Source organism: Narcine bancroftii, chromosome 5 (genome assembly GCF_036971445.1).
Source record: "Narcine bancroftii isolate sNarBan1 chromosome 5, sNarBan1.hap1, whole genome shotgun sequence".
NCBI lineage: Eukaryota > Metazoa > Chordata > Chondrichthyes > Torpediniformes > Narcinidae > Narcine > Narcine bancroftii.
The window spans coordinates 53,630,152-53,654,048 of NC_091473.1; the positions used below are offsets into that span (position 1 = coordinate 53,630,152).

General features: G+C 43.3%; 1 protein-coding gene across 10 annotated transcripts in view; it reads right to left on the minus strand.

Moving 5' to 3' along the window:
• astn1 (astrotactin 1) overlaps nt 1-23,897 on the minus strand; it is a 2,519,376-nt gene that overhangs the window by 1,461,864 nt on the left and 1,033,615 nt on the right. For all 10 annotated transcript variants that reach the window (XM_069937468.1, XM_069937469.1, XM_069937467.1 and 7 more), the window contains one exon: nt 18,768-18,914. In XM_069937468.1, coding sequence (XP_069793569.1) covers nt 18,768-18,914 — 147 coding nt within the window. The remainder of the gene's footprint in view (nt 1-18,767; nt 18,915-23,897) is intronic.

Here is a 23,897-nt window from a genome sequence, read left to right on the forward strand (position 1 = left end):
AAGGAAGATCATCAGCTCAATAAAAGAAACCATTTGGCCTACCCAAAACATTTTGGTCTTCCAGTGCAATATGACGTTGGTGAGGGAATGCTGCCAACTGGCACATTCTAGGCTGCTGGAGTGAACACTCTGAGGCTTGGCGCAGGCAACACAAGGGCACTATGGGAAAGGATCACAGTCTAAAGCAGTGGCTTTCAAACTACCCCCCTAAACTCATATTCCACCCTAAGCACTCCCTATGCCATTAGTGCTCTGTGATTTGTAAGGGATGGCTTAAGGTGGAATGTGAGTGGGAAGGGAAGGTTTAAACCACTGCTCTAGAGTCAATTGTTACTGAAATACTTTGCTTGAAAAAAATTGTCATTGGCCCATTTCCTTTGGAGTTATGAAACCGTGTACATAACGAGTCAACTGGGGACAATTAGAACAGTGGTTTTCAAACTTTTTCTTTCCACTCACTTACCACCTTAAGCAATCCCTTACTAATCTCTATGCTTAAGGTGGAATGTGAGAGAAAGGGACAGTTTGAAAACACTGGTCTAGATCCTTCTGCTTGATCTTGATATCAACTTGATATTGAAGGTAAGACTTGCAGGGAAGCCACTCAAACAACAACAGGAGGAGGAACCTTGGAGGAGGGATATTAGGGGCAATGGTGCTATAATAGTTAATGCTACGGTACAATAACAGAATGTACAAATGAGCATGTTAATAGAGTTGGCACTGTTTTCCTTCATGAATACATGAACAAGAGCAAATATAAAAGATCAAGCACTTTTTATATATTTTTATTGTGATTCAAGTTTCATTTGAAGTAAGAGTCCTTGCGTGTTTGAATGGAGAGTGTGAAATCAGCCAGGGTGAAATAAATAAGTTTAAAGGGATTATGGGAAACTGATCTCAGAGAGCCAAATGCTTAACCACAGGGTTTTCTGAACAATTGGATGTTATTTCACCGCATTATTTTCAAATTGGATAATGACCCCCATTTCTATTTTTACTCCCTTAGTGAACTGTTCTGCAATGACAGGTTATGTCATTCCTGATTTGGCAGAAAAGTAATCAAAAGAGATGTTTAAATGCAGGCATATTTTTGTGTATTAATTATATTACTCTTGATAAAACCATCTAAAGCTATTTTTTCTGATTTTCTAGAAATTGTAAGGTTCATATCAAAATTGAAAAGTGAAAATGATTATGGCTATTTTCTGATGGGTGAGTTTGTTGTATTTTGGCATAAATGACAGTTACGGAATTCATCAATGGCTTTATTAACTCTGGGCAACAATGTTTTTTCAAAAGTTTTGCTTCCCGAAAAAAAATAGGGGATTATGAAAGACAACCTCAAGCTGAACATAAAGATAATTTCACGTAGGAAGTTGGATAAACTATTAAATTGACTTTTATTGAATTTAGCATAATGATGCAACACATTGTGTCAGTTTAACTGACCTAAAAATGTTTTGCCACTGATTTTCTTTTGAACTCGGCATCGGATGCCTCTCTTGTCAGTGTGCAACAATAGTTGGCTAGCATTGATGGATTCCAGTTGGAAGGGAAGTCGGGAAGACGTCCAAGTATAAATGCAAAAAATGAATTTTCAATGACATGTTGCAGTTCATGGTTTTGCATGCATGAAGCATGCTGTCAATCAGTTGGATGATTCACAAAAATAGGATATATCTAAAACACAGTACATTATAAGAAAATTTTAAGAAGATTTTCATGATTTTCAGCCCAAAATCCTAAAAGTGAAATACAGAAGGGTCCTGTATTAGTTTCAATAAAATCCAAATGGTGTTTATGTATAAAAGTCTGCAACTTCTGGGAAATCTGAGATGAAACAGAAAATGCTTATGCAACAAATCAATGAGCAATTTTATTGAAAAATGACAGATCAACGTTCCAGCTATTTGTAGATTCAAGCTGATTTCATTAGAGTTGACAGCCAATCGCAAAGCAGTACACATTTGTGAGTTTGGGAAAGTGACAGAAGGGAAGCAGGAGAATGAGCGAGTCAGAAGTCATGCCACTACCAAATTTAGCATCTCAGGATTATTTTTTTCACAGAGGGCTGCTGTATGAATGCAGTTCATTGTTGTTTAATGAAAGGCTGTCATTTGACATGAAAGAGTATTGTTAGGATATTGGGACATAACAAGGGCAAAGGTGTACTTAAATAATGAAGAGGTAAAAGCTGCTAAATGGGGCCCACACAGATGGAAAATGTTTGGAAAGTAAGGGAAAGTAAAACAAATGAACCAAATTTGAAATTAAAATATCAAAATTATGGCATTTTGTTTCGCCAGCTGTTGTCATAAAACAAAATGTTACTCTCAAAATACAAATGTGAGTGGGAAAAGTGGTTGAGAACCACTTCTCTAGACCAAATTATTACTAAAATATTTTGTTTGAGAAAAAATGTCATTGGCCCATTTCCTTTGGAGTTATGAAACCGTGCACATAACGAGTCAATTAGGTATGATTACAACAGTGGCTTCAAACTTTTTCTTTCCACTCACATACCACCTTAAGCAATCCCTTACTAATCATAAAGCATAGGAATTACTTAAGGTGAGTGAAAAGAAAACATCAGAAAACCACTTGTTTAACAGTACCTCTCTCTTTATCCTGCACTTTGTCCTTACAACACATTTTTCATTATGACTTACTTAAAGAATACACTCTGCTCTTTTATTATTGATCTATGTGCTATTCTTAAGGTATGGGTTGACTTTCCTGGAAAGCACGCAAAACAAAGTTTTTCCACTCTTAGTACAACTTGACAATAAACAATTCAATTCAATTCCAACAGCAACACACAAAGTGTGCAGAAAATTACCTGCTGCCTGAATTACTAACCCAGCTGCAGCTGGATCTTGAAAGATAAAACACCATGGATTTTATTCATGCCTCTGAATACCTTCAGTTAACAATACCCCATTAATCTCAGTTTACAAATCTACAAGGGATCCTGCATCAACTGCCATTTCCAGATAACAATTACAATCTCTCTCCATGTCAGAAGTGCTTCCAGATTTTGCTGAAAGCTTGGTTCCAAGCCTTACTCCCCAAACAATATGGATAGTTTATCTCTAGCTATCTTCAAACAACAGGAAACAGAACTCTTTATTTTTCAACCTCTTCTGCGGCCATCATTATTTTATAGTCCATTAAATCACCCTCAGCCTCCTCTGTTCCAAAGGATAAAAGTCTCATCTCTCCAGCCTTTCATGTCTTCGTAAATCTTTTCTGCAGCTTAATTATATTTTTCCAGTCATGTGAGGACCATGAGCAAAACATATAGTGATCAAATTGTGGCCTGCACAGTTTGAGAAAACCTTATGCTCTTAAGAGTTGTTGAAACTATTTTAAATTAAAATATTATTTTTAATTATTTATCTGTTTGAGCAGTTTTTAAATATCTCTGATAAGGAAGCATTGTCCAAAGACAGAGATAGCCTCAAGATTCAGGGCAGTAGATTCAAGATAGAGACATGGAGGAATTTTCCTAGACAGTATGGAATCTTAATACTTTGTCCAAGAAAGGAATAGAGGCTGCCTCATTTAAGACAGATTTACTGTCTATTTTGAAGATAGATTTTGGAAGTTTAGGGTACATAGAAGGCTGCAGAGAATGGCAAATTCAGCTAAATCCATCACGGACACTGACCTTGCTTCCATTGAAAACATTTCCATGGTATGTTGATTTCAGAAGGTAGCCAACTATTAGGGGATTCAAGGAGAAGGCTAAGAAGCCCGAAGTCTATTACCACTGGGCTCAAGAGCAGTTTTGTTTTTCCTCAACATCTATCAGGCTCTTGAATTTCCCAGTTTTACCCAAATCCAAACCAGAAACAACTCCAAGACTAACAGAAGATCTGTATGCATGACTGAACCATCACTGCTTTTCTTGCACTATCTGCAAGAAATATTTATTTCTCTTTCCTTTAATATTTATTACCACTTTTGGCATACTATTGCAATTGGCGTATCTCATGCATTTGCTTGGCTACAGCAAGTAAGACTTGCAGTGCATCTGTGTATTGTACTTAGGTATTTGACAATCAACTCTTATCTTTAACCTACAGCAGATCAGCATGATATCATTGAATGGTGGAACAGGGTTTCTGGACCAGGTGGTTTGGTTTTGCTCTTGCTGTTCCATCATGATCTTAATAAGTTCTTATTAAGAGTGCAAAGGCTATGAGAATGGTATGAGCTGATTGAGTCCTCGTCATCAGGTTCAGCTCATTCTGCCCTGCTTTCAGACACAGAGAAGAAGCTTGGATCAATCAGTACATGGCTGAATCATATGTCTGGCATGTTTAGTCACCAAACCAAGACTGGACCATTCACCTTTTAAAGAAAAATCAGAATCAAAGGAAGTGAAATAAGAAAGTCTGCTGACATGTATTGGACTAAAATCACAAATTCAGCAGTAATTCTGCAGGTCCTGAGGCATCCATAGAAGGCAAAGGTACATAACCAACATTTCTGGACTGAGACCTTCGCCAGGAATGAAAACCAGATTAGTCAGTGAGTGGACTGGCAGAAAAAGTGGCCCTTCAGCCTTCCACATCTATCCTGTTCATTTTACTCATCAACACCAAACCCATTCACCCACATTACATCCATACCTAACATGCTTTGGAGATTAAATGGGGCTGAGAACCTACTATGAGGACAGAGCACAGAACACATTATTGTTTGCTGTTGTTGAAAAATTGATATCACTTGCCTTCCGAAAGGCACTTTGACTCCAATAATCTGAACAAGTGAAAGTGAAGTTATCAAATAATTTATCTGTTGTGTAACAGAGCTGATTCACCACAGTTTACAAACAAATAAAAAATACCCTCACTTGTTTCTTTCAGAGCACCATGAAGTCAACTTTCTTTTATTACTCACTAGACACAACATGGCATTCAAGTCCCCAAACACCACCCAGCTAAACTCTTCTGAACATCTCATTGGCTCACTGCCACACAGGTGATCCTGACAATCTCACTCTCCTCCTCCCGATGAAGGGAAGTACGTGACAGATGTTTCTGAAATATTATGAGAGTATCTGCCTCCACCACCTCTCCTCATTGTTGTAAGAGTTTACATTTTCTTCAAATTTCTTCTCTCTCACTGTCCATTTAGTAACTGATCCAAATATTCTGTAGATCTGTTGCGTTACTGGCCGTGCCTAACTGCCACTTGAGAAGGCGGTGTGAGCCACCATAAATGAGTCACTTTCCAGGCCATTTCTAATGGCTTTTAAGAATCAACCATGAGGTTATTTTGGATTTGCTTTCAGGCCAGACGGCAAATATCCTTCCATGAAAGGACAATACAGATTGTGTTCATCATTATGTACACAAGCTGTCCAAAAAATATTTAATTTGTTTGTCCTCTGAAGCTATACAGAGCCAATACAGAGGGTTAGTTCAACTCCATTGTTGAACTAAATGTATATTATGAGAAACTGGAATTTTTTTATGGTCATTGCTACAAAGATCAATCAGTGTTGTTTCAAGTTGAGTAATTTGAACTTTAAATTGTCAGGTCAAGAACTCAGGTCTCTGGATTGTTCATTCCAGTTCTATTCATTGTTCGTTCTGTAAATTTAACCACTGCTCCCCAATCAATTGTTGATTTCGTTTCAGAGAACAAGCTACTAAACTAAGCTGTCTGCTGAAAATTTGAAATGTACTTTCAGCTGAAATTTTAGCAAAGTCTATTCTTTAAAGTTATAATGACAATGAGTGGGATGGATGTTTCCCATCCACTTGAATCCAAGCTTCCCAATGAGTTTCTTCTAAAAAAAAAGAGCAAATTATTCATGACATAAATATCCATCCTGAATAACCCTCTGGGAGATTTTTGCTGCTTCAGTCTTTAAGTAATTCCAACTAAGTGCAAAACCCAATTTGAAATTGTTCTTTTGATTGAATCCCAGGAGAGAACATCTTTGTCCAACAATTTATTATGGAGGCTTTAACAAATAGCCACCGATTTTTTTGCTAATAAATTATTTGTCAATTTGACTCTCAACTTTTTGACAAATTGAATAGAAATGTCACAGGGAAGGTCAATGGAATGAGTAATTTCAACATATGGAGTTTCAATTCTGCAGCTGGACAATCTCTCTTTCTTTCTTTCTCTCTCTTTCTCCTTTATAGAATCTACCAGCTCCTTTTTCAGCCAGAGACAACCCTAATGAAGATTGATTTCAGTGTCAAAATGGGCAATTGTCACCTGATGCCCTATGTGACAATTGTGGGAGGTGGAAGGCAAGTGGCGGTGTCCAAACTATTTCACTCAGGAGATCTTTTGTATATTTCCAACAAGCTAAATAGATACTTCACTGCAGTAGGAAAACACAGGAACTGCAGATGCTGGACTCTTCAGTGAACAAAGTCAAGCTGGAGGGTCTCTGTGGGTCAGGCAACATTCATGGAAACAAATGAAATCAATGTCTCCAGTCTGGACTCTTTATCGAGACTTGGAAAAGCAAATATCTGACACTGTAAGCGGTTTGTACATTCTCCCCATGACCTGCGTGGATTTTCCCTGGGTGCTTAGGTTTCCTCCGAGCCTCCAAAATGTACAGGATTGATAGGTTAATAAGGTGTACTTGAGCACCACTAGTTTCAAAGGTTGAAATTGGCTTCTAGAATGTTGTTAATTAAAAAAAAATTACTGATACCATTGAAAGCCCAGACCCAAAACATTGACAGACCATTTCTTTCCATGGATGCTGCCTGACCTGTCGAGTCCCTCCAGCTTCTCTTTGTACACTTCATAGTACCACTTTAAAATCCAGGAAGCCAGCAAATGCCAATCAGGAAGAAAGAAATTTGAAAATAGTGGCACTGCGGGAAGTGCTGTAATGGCAACAGACCCAGGACAGCGGGAAGTGGACTCACTACACTCCTCCGCAGGGTCCGACTGCCCAGAGATGTGGGGAGCGGAGACACATCAATTCTCCGCAGGATCCTGCTGCTCAGGGGAGCAGCGACACAGTGTTCATCCACTGGGACAAACTGCCTGCCATGAGAGTGTGGATCAGTGACATTTCTCTCCTCTGCGGGGTCTTACTGCCCAAAGAAGTGGAGATACAGTGCTCCTCCATAGGGTTCAACTATCCAGTTGTGATGCTGATGGCCCTGTACAGGCTTTATGCAACCTGTTAAAGGGCTGGTGTTTTTATTAAAGATCTTGAAGCATTTGAGATGGTTCCCAACATGGTGGCACGGGACTGTGATTTCCCTAGGATCAGTGGTCCAATGCAGAGCACCTCCTGCTGAGAAGCTGGGAGATGACCCCATAGGGAAGGAGACCACAGCAGCGAAGGACCCATAGAGGCTATTGGACACCGGCTCATGGGAGCCATGTATCGGGACCTGGAATTGAGAGCATGTCATGGGCAAGAAGGGCTCCCGAAGGGACTTTGGGCATTGAAAGCTCCCTGATTGTATTGGAGCATTATTTGGTGACTCTACCACTCAAAAGAAATGCATTTTAATGATCTCTGTGTCAGAATGAATTGTTGAGCACTCCTTCACCCACAGAGCAAAAACTCTTGAATAATATTGTCATCTGCTGACTGTATGTCTTCAAGAGGGTTGAACTGTTCCCTAACTAGAGCAGGGAATGCATCATTTAGAAGCTAAGTGTCTTTAACATAACATAGTGGCACAAAAGGTTCAAAAGTTGTGAGTGGTGGAGAACGGAAAGAGCAAGTGCACTGAATGTAAAGTCGACACTGGCATGGAACAGTGCAGAGAAAAGCAGCTGCTCTGATGGAATAAATAACATTGACTTTTCAAAGCCAAATCATGGTCTTTGTAACATATAAATTTGGTAAAATTAAATCTCTTTTCCAGGCTACTTTTGAGACTTGTGGTGATACCATTGTGATGTACTGTATCTCTGTGTATGGTTGGCCCGCCTCCTCCCTGTAACTCCTCCCCATGGAATTCCCCAACAAAGACAATTATGCCCGAGTTCCTCCCTCAGTACAAATCCTTGAATCAGCCCAGCAACAGGACCATGTGTCCAGTTTTATGGTAATAAGAGCCTAACGTCAAGTAACTCCAGTCCTTTGGTGATATTGATAGTGTATTAATTTTATTGTCATAAAGTTTTTTTAAACCACAATGAACGAGATGCTGAAGCTGGACAGGCTAGATATTGATCAACAATCACCTGATCCCCAGACCAATTTGAGCTCTGGCTACTCTGTTTTAATGACTTTCTACATGCCTCCCCTCAAGTTGTGGGTTCCGATGACAACAAGCTATGGCTGCTATGATCGCAGGTCGGCCAACCCACCAACATGATCATCAGGGACTGCACGACGTACGAAGAGGACATGAACAAGCTCCAAACCTAGTACAGGCCCAGGATGAATGCGGTCTACGCCATCTCCTGGCCACCCACAAGCAACAACCCGTTGAGCCCCTTGAGGAACACTTTCCAGTGCTGTGCGAACTCAGGTGAGCCTGCGACTGCAGGGACATCATTGCTGTGGTCTACCCAGATAAACTCGATCGTGATGCCTGTGTAGCAGGCTTCTGATCAGACTATATCCACCAGGGACTGCTGGAACTTGCAGAGAGCCTTCAGGATCCAAAATGCTGGATGTAGCCTAGAGAACATGGACTCATTCTTCACCGACAACACCATGACCACCTCATTGGGAACATGGGTGCCGCCATCTTAGGATGCAGGGTCCAGGCCGCCTCCATGCAGGGGTGCCCTGACTTCACCTCCACTGCCACCAAGCACCCAAAGTGCTACTTCTGTGGCCAACAGATATATTCCCGGAAGCGCTACCCAGCCAAGAAAATTGTGTGCTCAGGGTGTGGGAAGAAGGGATACTATGCCAAAGTCTGTATGTCCAGACCTTCCTCTCTCCCTAGCAGTGCTGAATGTGGGCTGTGGGGGCCGGTGCCATCTTGGGCAGCATCATTTCTGGTATCACTTCTGCCCCCAAATGACAACACTGTGTGCAGTCAAAGGGGGCCATCATTTGGCCAGCATCACATACAGCACCACATTTGCTCCCAAGCAACAGCACTGTGTGTGCGCCATGGAGGCCGCTATCTCACCAGCCTGGGTCACAGACACCATTTCACTGGTCTGAATCAAACAGCGACTCTGGCAATGACCAGGTACTGGCATTGATTGTACTCAACAGGACAGCCGCCACCAGCTCGTCTGTTCAATGATGGAGGTTGAGGTAAATGGTTATTGCGGTAAACTACTGTTGTGCCATGACTGGCTGCTGCCGGCTGGACGCACCTCCTGAGACCAATCCTACCCATAGCCCCTTGCATGTTCCCCCTTCCTCTCTGCTTGAATCAGTCAATGAGGTTGATGGTTGTTCCAGTCTTTAGTTAATAAAAGCCTGATTGTTTCCCAATATCAGCCTTTTATAATTGATGGTACATCAATTTTATTAAATACAAAATTCAAAAAAAAAGCATGGTATAGTACCTGAAACCTCAGAAGATCAACATCAACCCCGAATGCCCCAAACTCATTTGAACCATTGCGATGCTGCTTTGAAAACTTCCTGACAGCAGGCACAGATGCCATACCACAGACGCTAACTGACTGAGTCTACTCCTTTTTCATGTCAGGCCCCAAGTACCAAGCAGCTTTGGAGATCAAGGCCCAGTATCGCAGGAAGGTTAATGAGGTCTACGCCAGGCCCCTCCTGGCCACCAGAAAACAATGACCTGTTGAGTCAAGCGCCAAGTACCTGGGAACTCTCTGGATCCTGTGGAGAACGTGCAACTGTAAGGCCATGTTGGCCATCCAGAATGCAGAGGACCTCATCAGAGAGGCATACGTGACTGGCATCCACTCTGGATTCATATGACAATGACTACTGGAACAAAAGGTTCTCAATCTGCAAAGGGCAGTTGAACTTACGGAGACACTGGAGGTGGCCCTCCCTCCAGAGCTCATATGATTTCTAAACTGCTTGGTCGCTGCAGGCACCACCATCCTGGGACTGGTCATCATCCCCTCCATGAATGACTGGTCCCCTGCACCGTCCCACTACTCTAGTGATCTGAACTCAGCCACAGTTGTGGGTGATCTTTCCAATTGCTACTTCTGTGAGCAGGGTCAGCACCTGAGGAAATGCTGCCCTGCCAAGGATGGAGTGTGCTCCAGGTGCCGGAAAAGGGGCATTCCACCAAAGTTTGCCAATCCAAACCATTGGCAAAATCTAGCAGCGCTGCATGTGGACAGTCACCATTATGGGCATTGCAACTGGTGCCATCTTCTCTGCACACCAGTGATGCCATGTGTGAATCATGCGTGCCACCATTTTGGACTGTGTGCAAAATGTGGATCTTCCCAGCCATACAAAATGATAAGGTCCACCAAATTGCACAATATCGGGTATTCTCCATGATAGGTTGAGGCCAGCCATCGTGGGGCCAAGGGTAGCCATCTGGGGCATGTGAGCACCCATCAGACTTGGACAATGAATCCATACTGGCCTCTATCATCTTGAACCAGGAGGAAATCTGCCAGGTCCATGATGAACATCAAAGTAAATGGACATGATATCAACTGTTCACAGAAAGCTTTATCCTCCCCGGTACCACTAAATGACTGTCCCTTAAGGTACAACCTGCCAAGCACAGGATTTCACTTGCATCCAAATCATACATGGCAGCCACCCATAGGTCCTGTGTAGTGACCCTCGCTGTTGGAGGTGTAGTGTACAAACTCTTCAGAATGCTCGTTATGCCACAATTCTGTGCCCCCTTGGTACTGAGGCTGGATTTCCAGTGCCATCTTCAGAAAGTCACTCTGCGATTCTATGGGCCCATTCCCCACCTCACCACTGCAATGAATAGTTCACAGACAGACCTCTGCAGATGACATGCAGTCTCTTGACCCTCAAGGTCAATTCTTCCCCCCTCCCCCACACTGTTCACCAATCTCACTCCCAATTGCAAGCCGGTGGCCACCAGATGGTACTGTGCAGCTGACAGGATGTCCATTAAAGCAGAGGTTCAGTGCTTATTGAGTAAGGCCATCATCAATGGAAGTAATAGCCCTTGGAGGGTCCACATGGTCATGGTAAAGAATGGGGAAAAGAACAGGATAGTCATAGACTACTGCCAGACCATCAACCAGTATACACAGTTTGATGCTTACCCGCTTCCCTGCATATCCGATATGGTCCACCAAATTGCACAATATCGGGTATTCTCCATGATTGACCTGAAGTCGGTGCATCACCTGCTCCCGATCTGCCCAGAGGACCACCAGTATACAGTGTTTATGGTGGATGGCCACCTCTATTACTTCCTCTGGATCTCCCCTTCAGTGTCACAAATGGGGTCTCCATCTTCTAGTGGGAGATGGACTGCATGGTGGACTGCTAAAATCTACAGGCCACTTCATCATACTTAGATAATAACTATTTGTGGCTACAACCTGCAGGATCATGATGTGAACCTCTGCAAGTTCTCCTGGGCAGCATGAGAATAAATGTGTGTTCTAAACAGCACGACTAGTCGTACTCAGGTTCTTCTCATATTATGCTCAAAGGGTCCCCAACTATGTGGACAAGATTCACCCATTCATCAAAGTTACCAGCAGAAGCCCAAGCTGAATTCAACAGTATCAAAGATGACATCAGTGGTCGTTGTGGAGAGCCTGCAGTCTATCCATTTGAACAGTATCGCAAGTTCCTCAGGATAGAGTCTCCGAGGGTTCATTAAGTTTGCCAGGCTTGAAGAGAATGATATAGTTGCAAATGGACAGACTGCAGGCTTTCCTCAATGACCTTTGTCACCCCAGAGTTGCTCAGATTTTCCATTTTATTAAATCTTGGAATTTACTATACTCCATTGAGGAAGTTCGGACAATGACTAAAAACTGCTAGGTCTCCGCCGAATGCAAATCTCAATTCTACTCGCAGAACAAAGCACATCTGATCAAGGCTATCTGCCTCTTTGAGCGCCTCAGCATTGCTTTCAAGGGACCCCTCCCCTCTTCCAACTGGATTGACTACTTCCTTACAATCATCAACAAACACTCCTGTTTCCCCTTTGCCATACCTTGCCCGGACATGACCACAGTCACAGTTATCAAGGCCCTCCACAATATCTTCATGCCTCTTGGGTACCCTGGCTTCATCCACATTGGCCATAGTATGGAAGACCATCCTCTTGGCACTGTCGACACGGGGTCACCCTCTCTCCTAATAACAAGAAGTCCTCTCAGACGCACTCCACTCAGACCAGTCACTATTTTGTACAGCCACCAACAACACACTTAATGAAGAGATGTTAGCTTTTCTTAAAAAGTCTATATCAGGGACTATGTTGCCCATCTGGCTTACCTCCCCAGGACCGGTCCTGGTCTGGGAGCACATCAGGCAATTCAAGACTGACCCACTGGTTGAGATGGCCTGCTTTCTCCATGTGAACCCCCAGTATGTCTATGTGGCCTTCCTTGACAGGTGTGAAGACACGGTCTTGATCCGGGACCTTGCTCTATTGGGGGCCTCCCCGACCACCAATGACTTTCAATAGACTTCCCCTCACCTTAGGGATCCCGGAACCTGCAGATGACCACCCCTACCCCTAGCCACTGTTGTCAGCAATGATGTACCAGCTCCACACACCCCCACCACTACACCTGACCCCACCCCTTGACAGGCTAACCTCACAAGCTGCTAAGGATTCTATGGCAGTTCCCCAACCACTGCCATGTCACTCACTGTGGCAGAGTAGACCCCCTAATAGACTCATACTGTAAAATGTATATATGTATAGTTGTTTCACCTCTATTTTTCTCACCCTGCAGGACTCTTCTTACAAAGTAGGGGTGAATGTGGTAAATGACTGCTATGCCATGATTGGTTTCTGCCAGCTGGACATGCATCCCAAGATTGATCCAACCCATTTCCCCTTGCATGTTTCCTTTCCTCTTTGCTTTGATCAGTCAATGAGGTAGATGGTTGTTCCAGTCTTTAGTTAATAAAAGCCTGATAGTTTCAAAACTGGAGTCTTTTGTGATTATTGATGGTTCATCAGTCATCTCACTAACTGCCTATTTGATAGCGGGAACACAGAGTGCTTTATATATCCTGACGCTGTGTGGGACTATTCTCTCACAATGAGCCCAGTGAATTATATGATCTCCATAGCCTCCAGGTCCCAGTTAGCAGAGATTTGTGGCTATTGCATGGTGATGCTGACCATACATGCCACAACCCATGACATTTTTAAACTGTTAGTAATGCCACAGCTCAGCACGCCCATGATACAGTGCCCCCTCAAGAGCGTCACTGTGGAATCTGATGGGCCCCATCCCCCCCCCCCCCTCATGGTCTGCAACCACTAGTTTTAAAACCACCTGCCCTCTGGACTGCACATAACCAAGCAGTATACCACAACCAGCCCACCACGTCCCACCTGCTAACCCTCTGGGTACCCCTCGCCCTGTTCACCAATCTTACCCCCGAATGTAAGCCAGTTGCTACCAAGAGCAAGTGATACAACACTGGAAACAAGGCATTTGTTAGGTTGGAGGTGCAACGGCTTCTGGCCGAGGGGGTCAATGAACTGAGCATTAGCCCCTGGAAAGCCCAGGTCATAGTGGTAAATAAACAGGGAAAAACTCCACATGGTGATCGATTACAGTCAAACCATCAACCATTTCATGCAGCTGGATGTGTACCCACTCCCCTGTATTGCCAATATGGTAAACTATATCACCCAGTATGGGGTTTTCTCCACCACAGATATAAAATCAGCATATCTCCAGCTCCTCATCCATCCCGAGGACTGCCAGTATACTGCATTCAAGGTAGACAGCCGCCTCTACCACTTCCTATGGATTCCCTTTGGAGTCACCAATGGAGTCTCTGTCTTTCAAAGAGAAATGGATCAAATGGTGGACCAGCATGTGCTCAAAGCTACATTCCTCTAAATGGACAATGTCACCATCTGTGGCCATGACCTATAGGACACCGACGCAAAGTTAGAAAAATTTATTGAAATGACCAAGGCACTTAATCTCACTTATAATAAAAATGTGTTCCACACATCACGCCTGGCCATCCTTAGTTGCATCGTGGAACATGGTGTCATTGGTCCTGACCCCGACCGCATGCACCCCCTGATGGACTTCTAACTCCATCACAGCCAAAAGGCCCTGAAGAAGTGCCTGGGCTTCTTCTCATACTATGCCCAGTGGGTCCCCAATTACATAGACAAGGCCCAGCCCCTGTTAAAAGCCACCTCCTTCCACAGTCGGCGGAAACTTGGGCGGCCTTCACCCGCATCAAAGGAGATATCACCAAGGCCATGATGCATGCCGTGCATGAATTCACCCCATTCCAGGTGGAGAGCAATGCCTCTGACCAAGTGAACAGACCTGTGGCGTTTTTCTCCCGCACCCTCTGTGGCTCTGAAGTCCAGTACACCTTTATTGAAAAGGAGGGCCAGGCAATTGTTGAAGCAGTACGACACTGGAGGCACTACCTGGCCAAGAAATGATTTACCCTGCTGACCAACCGATGTTCAGTCATTTTTATGTTTAATTGTATGCAATGGGGTAAAATCAAAAAGGATAGGATTCTGAGGTGGAGAATAGAACCTTCCTCCTATAATTCTGACATCTTGTACCAGCCTGGGAAGCTCAACAAGCCTTCAGATGCCCTGTCCCGTGGGACATGTGCCAGCGTGCAGTCCAACCGATTCCAGGCCTTCCATGATGACCTTTGCCATCTCAGGGTCAACAGGCTTTTTCACTTCATCAAAGCCAGAAACATTCCCTATTCCATTGTCAATGCCAGGACGCTGACCAGAAACTGCCAGGTCTGTGCTGAGTGTAAGCCACACTTCTACAAGCCTGACAAATCACACCTGACCAAGGCCACTCACCCCTCTGAGCATGGATTTCAAGGGGCCCCTACCCTCCTCTATCAGAAACCTGTAGTTCCTCAAGGTCGTTGATGTGGACTTCCAGTTCCCCTTTGCCATCCCCTGCCCAGCTATGATCACAGCCACCATCATAAAGGGGTTGTGCTGGATCTCTATCCTATTTGGGTACCCGAGCTACATCCATAGTGATTGGAGGTCTTTTTTATGTGATGAGATGTGTAAGTACGTTTTGGCATGGGGCATCACCACCAGTTGAACCACCAGCTATAACTCCTTGGGGAATGGCCAGGTGGAAAGGGAGAATGCCACTGTTTGGAAGACAGAACTCCTAGCCTTGGAATCAAGAGGTCTACCCATCTCTCATTGGCAGGAGGTCCTGCTCAAGGCACTCCACATGATTAGATTCCTTCTGTGTACAACTGCTAACATCATGCCACATGAACAAATGTTTGTCTTCCCCAGGAAGTCTGTGTCCCCAGGACCGGTCCTTCTCCAGAGGCATGTGCACAGTCATAAGATCGACCTATTGGTTGAGAAGGTCCTCCTCCTCTACATCTACCCCCAATACACCTACGTGGAGTACCTTGATGGGTATGAAGACACCACCTCTGTCTGGGACCTGATGTGCCAGGAGACCCCAGACCGCTACCATTCCAGTGAGACCCACTACATACCCAGACACTCTACCCCAACCCATGCACCAGATGCTCTGATCACCATGGCTAACCCCCAGATGGGCCTAGTGGCCTGCTTCTGTTCCTTTACCTTATGAACCCTCCCCTGACCCTGGCACATCTGCCCCTCCCCAGTCACTGGGCACACCAACTGCTAAACTACTCCAAATTGACCAGGAATCTGCAGACGTACCACAGCCAGCACCACAGTGGTCCCTGAGACACAGAAGACCACTGGACCAGATGAACTTGTAATGGACATGCAAACTCCTTACAGAGAGGGCAAAATTTGAACCCAGGTTGGCCTCCATCAGCCAGCTCCCCACCATGACTACCAGCCCCCCCACATCTCCATTGGGCACACAAAACTCAAAACGGTCAACCAGTTTACCTATCTCGGCTGCACCATTTCATCAGATGCAAGGATCGACAATGAGATAGACAACAGACTCGCCAAGGCAAATAGCACCTTTGGAAGACTACACAAAAGAGTCTGGAAAAACAACCAACTGAAAAACTTCACAAAGATAAGCGTATACAGAGCCGTTGTCATACCCACACTACTGTTCGGCTCCGAATCATGGGTCCTCTACCGGCATCACCTACGGCTCCTAGAACGCTTCCACCAGCGTTGTCTCCGCTCCATCCTCTACATTCATTGGAGCAACTTCATCCCTAACATCTAAGTACTCGAGATGGTAGAGGCCGACAGCATCGAATCCACGCTATTGAAGATCCAACTGCGCTGGGTAGGTCACGTCTCCAGAATGGAGGACCATCGCCTTCCCAAGATCGTGTTATATGGCGAGCTCTCCACTGGCCACCGTGACAGATGTGCACCAAAGAAAAGGTACAAGGACTGCCTAAAGAAATCTCTTGGTGCCTGCCACATTGACCACCGCCAGTGGGCTGATATCGCCTCAAACCGTGCATCTTGGCGCCTCACAGTTCGGCGGGCAGCAACCTCCTTTGAAGAAGACTGCAGAGCCCACCTCACTGACAAAAGGCAAAGGAGGAAAAACCCAACACCCAACCCCAACCCACCAATTTTCCCCTGCAGCCGCTGCAACCGTGTCTGCCTGTCCTGCATCGTACTTGTCAGCCACAAACGAGTTTGCAGCTGACGTGGACTTTTTACCCCCTCCATAAATCTTCGTCCGCGAAGCCAAGCCAAAGAACTGCTATGCTAAACATGCCACCCAATTTAAGTTCTTTAAAGCAATAATTAATACAAGAAAAGCTACTGGCGAATGAAAAGATTAATTCGTAATGGAAAATAGTTGTTCTTATTCAAAAAGCACCAGGAATCTTGTCTTCAGTCTAAGAGTCTTCATTGCTGCTTCATTCTTCTTTGGCACCTCAACTTCTTTGAAGGCTAAGGCACTTTGGCATGTTCTCCATATGCATGTACCATTGAAAGCATCCAGGCTGTATTAATTAATGGCATAGGAGCTGCTCCACCCAAGGTCAGAAGAAGCTGCAGGTGAATGAGCTTTGAACATTACACAAACCTCCCTCCCATCCATCAATTCATTCCACACCTCCCACTGTCCAGGATAGGACTCATCCTACCATTAAAAAAAAACTCTCTCTTCTCCTTCCTTCCATTGGATCTAGATGGTATTAACATTGACTTTTCCCCTTTCTGTTGGATCTCCCCTTTTTTCATTCCCTTGTTGCCTTTTCCCCAGCTGTCTCTCTCTCTCTCTCTCTCTCTCTTTCCTCTGTCTCCTTTCACAAAGCCAAAATCAATTCTCACCTTTCCTCTTATCATATCCAATTAATACTTTTTGGTTGTTGGTCTGGATTTCTCCCCCTTTCTCTCTCCAGTCTTTATTCAGATGCCTTTCTGCTTTTTTGCTTATACCTTGAAGAAGGGCTCAGGCCTGAAATGTCAATAATATTTTCTATGCATCTTACAAGACTGGATGAGTTTCTCTACAGCATTTCTGTGTGTTTTTAATTAGAATCACAACATCGGCAAACTTTTGTGTTTCACTTCACTGAATTAGTACACTTCTATCACACTGATATACATTCATTCAAACAACCCCTGGCATATAATGGTGGTCTGTGTATCATCAATACAATGCACTGCACAGGCTCCTCCAACAATACCAATCAAATCTGTGAATTTATCATGAAGAAGAAAAAGAGCTGCAGCCACATGCTACAAGTTGCTATTGGAAGCTTTAAAATGGGTACAATTACGATGCCCAAAAGTAAATTGGATAGAAACATTGGTAGCAAGGGTTTCAAAGGATGTGGACCAAAGTCAGACAAATTGGATCAGCCCAACTTCGTCACCAATGACGAGTTGAGCCAAGGCACATATTCTGTTCTGTGTAACTCTATACCCTTCATTTCATGCACCTTCCTCTTTTGGAAATGCACTGCAGTTCCTTCATTATCACTGGATTTAATTCCTGGGATTCCCTCCTTTATCATCACTCATGGACAATTGATAAATACACCCAGGTCCCAAAGATTTCAAAAAGTACTTCCACCAGATCCTCTGGAACTGAAACTTACCTCTCCCGAATCCCCCCTTCACCTCCAACAATTTCTATTCATGAAATCCTCACTTCCATACTTCTAGAGTTCAGTTTCAATGCTTTAATGGCAGAGGTGCAAACACTACCTGCAGATCTCAGAATATCCTCCACATGCAGTTAAATCTCCTTCATTGCATCTAAACTTATCAATTATCTCTACACACACACACATGCACACATATACACACACTTATATGAGTACATTGAATGATATTAAATTCAACTTCATATTGCTGGGAGATAACTCATTGTGTGAATTTGTCATCAATGACTTTCAAAAGGTCTTTGCAACATGAAATAAATGCAGGGGGAAAATAAGAACCATATTCCTTTCATTTTGGTTTAACAATTTGCTGTTTTATTGACTGTGGTTCTGAAACACCTTTGGTTAATAACCCTAGACCCTGTAGCCCTGTGTTTTCTCTTTCACAAACAAATGTTTTACAGCTTTAATTGATATTCTTTAATTTAAATAAACATACTCACTCCCCTTCCCATCTCCCTCAACATCATCCTCTTCTCAAATCAATAAATAATGCAGAGATACGGTCTCAGAACCAATTCACCGATCATCTTCCTCCAATACTGTGCACCAACTATTGATCTTCTGTACTCACCATCAGCAATAAGATGCTCAGGAACATGAAGAATAACCTTGACAGACAAAGGACAGGCCAGGTGGGAGCCATAAACCAATCCAATTACACATCCTATCACACTTATCAGTGTAAGGGTGGTTTTATTGATAGGGCTACGAGGAGAACCTAAGAGAAAACAAAGAAACCGAATGTTAGTTTTCTAGACAAGCAAAAATTCCAATATTTTCTTACATTAGGAAGATGGGATCTTTTCTGGCATGTAATATGCTGGCATGCAATGAAGATGTTGAGATGTGTGTATATGAATGAAAGCAAAAGAGAGATTTGTACATGAAGGTCTTAATCATTCTGTTATCTGATCGACTTTCTTTACTGGTTCAGAAAGACTGACTAATAAGATCACAGTTGACGAATAGAAAACAACCAAAGACTGAGTTGCTCGCTGGAGATTTTTCTGAAAGTGTCAGTTCATCTGACCCTTCTCCAGGGTGAAACAGGGAGAATAAATAACCAGCTGTCAGTGTTGCCTCATTGACATTTTCCAGTGAATCCCACATATTCAATCCCAGTTTGACAGAAAAACACAATTTACAACCCCTTCTTTCCTCTATACTCTCAATGAAATGGTGCATTCAACAGGAAACCAGGTGAGTAATGCCAGATTCTGTATTATGATCATCAATCCGTTGATGGAGTTTGAGCAATATTTGGCCACACTGTAATATGACGTGCGAATGCAGCCCAGGTCATGACAAAAAACAACATTCCCTCCATTGACCCCTTCTGCACCTCCGCCTGTCTTGGGAAAGCTGACAACATATTAAAGGACCTGTCCCACCCTAATCATACATCCTTCATCCCGTTTCATTGGTCAAAATATGCATAAACTTAAAAATATGAACTCTCAGACTCAGGAAGAATTTCTTTCCTGATGCTACATTTAAATGGCTCTCACAATGTTAAAAGATGATGCCCTTTCACTGTTTAAATGTATTTTTTCTCTCTATCCTGCATTTTTGTCTTTGGAACCTTGTACTCTGTGATTTAATGTAAACACTGCACCTTGAACTGTGTTACTGCACTACTTATGAGTTGACTTGCCCGACTAGTATGCAAAACAAAGCTTTTCACTGCATCTTGGTACTTGTGACAATGAACACCTCAATTCAAATTCTATTATCATATTTATGCAAGTGTGCATAAGAAAAGAAAAAGCAGTCCAAAACAATGATCATCTTTCAAAATGGTCCCTCCATTTGCATTCACTGCAAAGATACTGAATGCAACTAATCACTGTGATACCAAGTGTTAAAGACTAACAAAATTATGAGTAAAATCACGTGGAGGTGATCATTTAGTTTGGAATATGTCTTTAGTTTCAAAAGTACGTTAACCCATCAGTTCACCTCAGAGCATGTAATTTGCTCTCAGCTAATGATATATAGATTTTACAGCCAATTATATTTTTAGCTAATATTTTTCATGCAGTGGTCAGTGGGTATCTGGAACAAGCTGCCAAAGGAAGAGGTGAAGGTGGGTACCATGGCAACATTTAAAAGATATTTAGACAGGTGCATGAATAGGAAAAGTTTAGAGAGATGTGGGCTGAACTAGATAGATGGGACTACCTTGGGTAGATACCTTTGTCAGCATGGACAAAGTTAGGACAAAAGGTCTGTTTCTGTGCTGTGAAACTCTATGACTCTAAACACATCTGAACACCACAAAAAGATATTCCCAAGAAAATGAAATGATAACCTCTCCAAGGAATATGTCACAAGCATGTTTGACATTTAAAATGTGGGATTTAGAAGGAAGCTGAAATTTTGTCAATTAGTCATGAAGGTGCTTCATACTTAGAGCACACACTTTGCAATACACTCTGCCACAGTGAGGACAGGCTGGAATAGACTTAGTTACTCAGATAAGGAACATTAAACATGATATTAGACAAACATTACATTTTCAGTCACCATCAAATGAAGAGTAAAACAAACTATATGCTTTATGTCAATGCACCAATAAATTCTGTAATATCATTTAATTTGAACTAAGTTTCATATCCCTTCCATAGAAGAGCAGCTGCCTGCTGCCATCCAGGACAGGAGATTGAATTGTGAGGTCCTACTTTGGACCTATACAAGAATTTGAGAGAATTTGGATTGACCCTGCTTACTGTTCCTCCACTATTACATCAAATGGGAGTAATTTTCCAAGAAAAGAATGTCACCAAGTAATAGTGTGCATTCACAGTAAAATGGTGATATAGAGACATGTTTTGGCTCCCTGAAATAAATAAATTACTGAAAAATTGGGAGAAGCCAATAACTTTGCAGGTGGAGGGATTACTGTTTGAGCAGTTAGTTGTAAGTCCAGGTCCTCATCAATTGCACCACAAACCTGCTGGGAGTGAATTCTGTGGATGATGAATCTCATGAGTGATCTTCAAAATCTGTGGACACCCGATGAACTCTCCTGTTTCTTTACAAATAAGAATACTGAGTGGAGGAATGCTCCTTTCCTCTATTCTCCCCTTCCTGTCTTTCGCAATGGAAAGATTGAAGAGGATGTCTAGCCTGATTGGTACAGACCTGGAGAAGCTCCTACCGCAGGTTGGGACTTGGTGGAGGCAGCCAACCACCTTCAGTGCTGACGCTCTCACATGGACAGCCAGCTATGTAATCCTGGTTGGCTGGCAGTGAGACAAACTGTTCCTCAGGATGTTTCCAGATGCTACAATCAATGCAAATCATTTTCAGATGACTACCGGTACCAAAAATCCCACTTTCGTGACACTAAAATGATCGCAGCTGCTCATCATGTTCCTCATTCGAACTCACCTCATGTGCATTGACAGCATAAGTCTTGGAAGCTTACCTTGCAGTGTGATGGTCCCTCGTTCTATTATAATTAGATATGGGAGATTGCATTTATGATTATAACAAGGACACAGATTAGATGAAAGAGATTGAGAAAGATTGATTTTTGATGTGGAAAACTGTCAAATAATGGTTTTCATTTCAATTGCACTATTTCAAACAGTACTATTATCCTATTTTTCTAGTACCAATTTGCATAACTCAGTGGAGAGACATAACTCAAGTTTATTGTCACATATACCAAGTTGCAGTGATGGAGTTAGTTTTGTGAGCAAGATCAGTAGACACCTTGTCCATAGTACAACAAGTAAGACAGGAATGCAGAGTTAAAGAGAGAAATCGGTTGGTATGAAGCAAAGGCAGCATAATTTTTGACTTCCGGTTGGCTGCAGCATGGAGTTACAGCAGTGGACAGCAGCTCCTACCTACTTTTATCTTTTCTACCTATTTTACAACCAAAATGCTTCATATTTACTCACATTTACTCTAAAATGGTCACAAGAAGTGGTGAACCTGAAAAGAAAGAAGTGTCAGCTAATTTAAATATGGAGGCTATTTCTTAACTACTGGAACATCGCAGACAGCTGTTATCCAAAGCGTTTAAAGCTATTTTAAATCAGTTTGGTGCTAAACTTGAAGAAATCCAGATGTTTAACCCAGGAATATGGTGAACTTTTATCAACTTTTGAGCTTATTCTGAACAATATGACTGAGCGTATCAATGGATTAGAAGAAGAAACATGCTCCAACCTAAATGACAGTAATTCGAAGTTAACAGTGAGAGTCGTTGACCTGGAAGGCACGAGCAGATGACAGAATATACATGTTCTGGGCTTGGCTGAAGCTACTGAAATTGGGCAATTTGCAGAATTATTTTCTGAAGTTTCTCTGTGTGGTTTTTGGGAAGGAGTTGCTTGCCAGCTTGGGGCAGAGACTATGTACGGTCATCATATGGTTTCATCAATACTTTCTAAATTTAGTCAGTGTTCAGGATTAGATTAAATTTCATTAAAAGTGAAATGTTCCCTTTGAATGTTTCTGCGTCAGTGTAGACTAGTCTCCCAATTAAGATTGTGAGAAATCAATATACCTATCTTCGTATTCTTCTTCTTTTCTTTGGCTTGGCTTCGCGGATGAAGATTTATGGAGGGGTAAATGTCCACGTCAGCTGCAGGCTCGTTTGTGACTGACAAGTCCGATGCGGGACAGGCAGACATGGTTGCAGCGGTTGCAGGGGAAAATTTGTTGGTTGGGGTTGGGTGTTGGGTTTTTCCTCCTTTGTCTTTTGTCAGTGAGGTGGGCTCTGCGGTCTTCTTCAAAGGAGGTTGCTGCCCGCCGAACTGTGAGGTGCCAAGATGCACGGTTTGAGGCGATATCAGCCCACTGACGGTGGTCAATGTGGCAAGCACCAAGAGATTTCTTTAGGCAGTCCTTGCACCTTTGACACGATGGGCAGTGGAGAGCTCGCCATATAACACGATCTTGGGAAGGCGATGGTCCTCCATTCTGGAGACGTGACCCACCCAGCGCAGTTGGATCTTCAATAGCGTGGATTCGATGCTGTCGGCCTCTACCATCTCGAGTACTTAGATGTTAGGGATGAAGTTGCTCCAATGAATGTAGAGGATGGAGCGGAGACAACGCTGGTGGAAGCGTTCTAGGAACCGTAGGTGATGCCGGTAGAGGACCCATGATTCGGAGCCGAACAGGAGTGTGGGTATGACAACGGCTCTGTATACACTTATCTTTGTGAGGTTTTTCAGTTGGTTGTTTTTCCAGACTCTTTTGTGTAGTCTTCCAAAGGCGCTATTTGCCTTGGCAAGTCTGTTGTCTATCTCTTTGTTGATCCTTGCATCTGATGAAATGGTGCAGCCGAGATAGGTAAACTGGTTGACCATTTTGAGTTTTGAGGTCATGAAAGACCTCAACAATGAAGACGCTGTTTACATCCGGTACCGCACGGATGGCAGTCTCTTCAATCTGAGGCGCCTGCAAGCTCACACCAAGACACAAGAGCAACTTGTCCGTGAATTACTCTTTGCAGACGATGCCGCTTTAGTTGCCCATTCAGAGCCAGCTCTCCAGCGCTTGACGTCCTGTTTTGCGGAAACTGCCAAAATGTTTGGCCTGGAAGTCAGCCTGAAGAAAACTGAGGTCCTCCATCAGCCAGCTCCCCACCATGACTACCAGCCCCCCCACATCTCCATCGGGCACACAAAACTCAAAACGGTCAACCAGTTTACCCCTCTCGGCTATCTTGGTATTACAG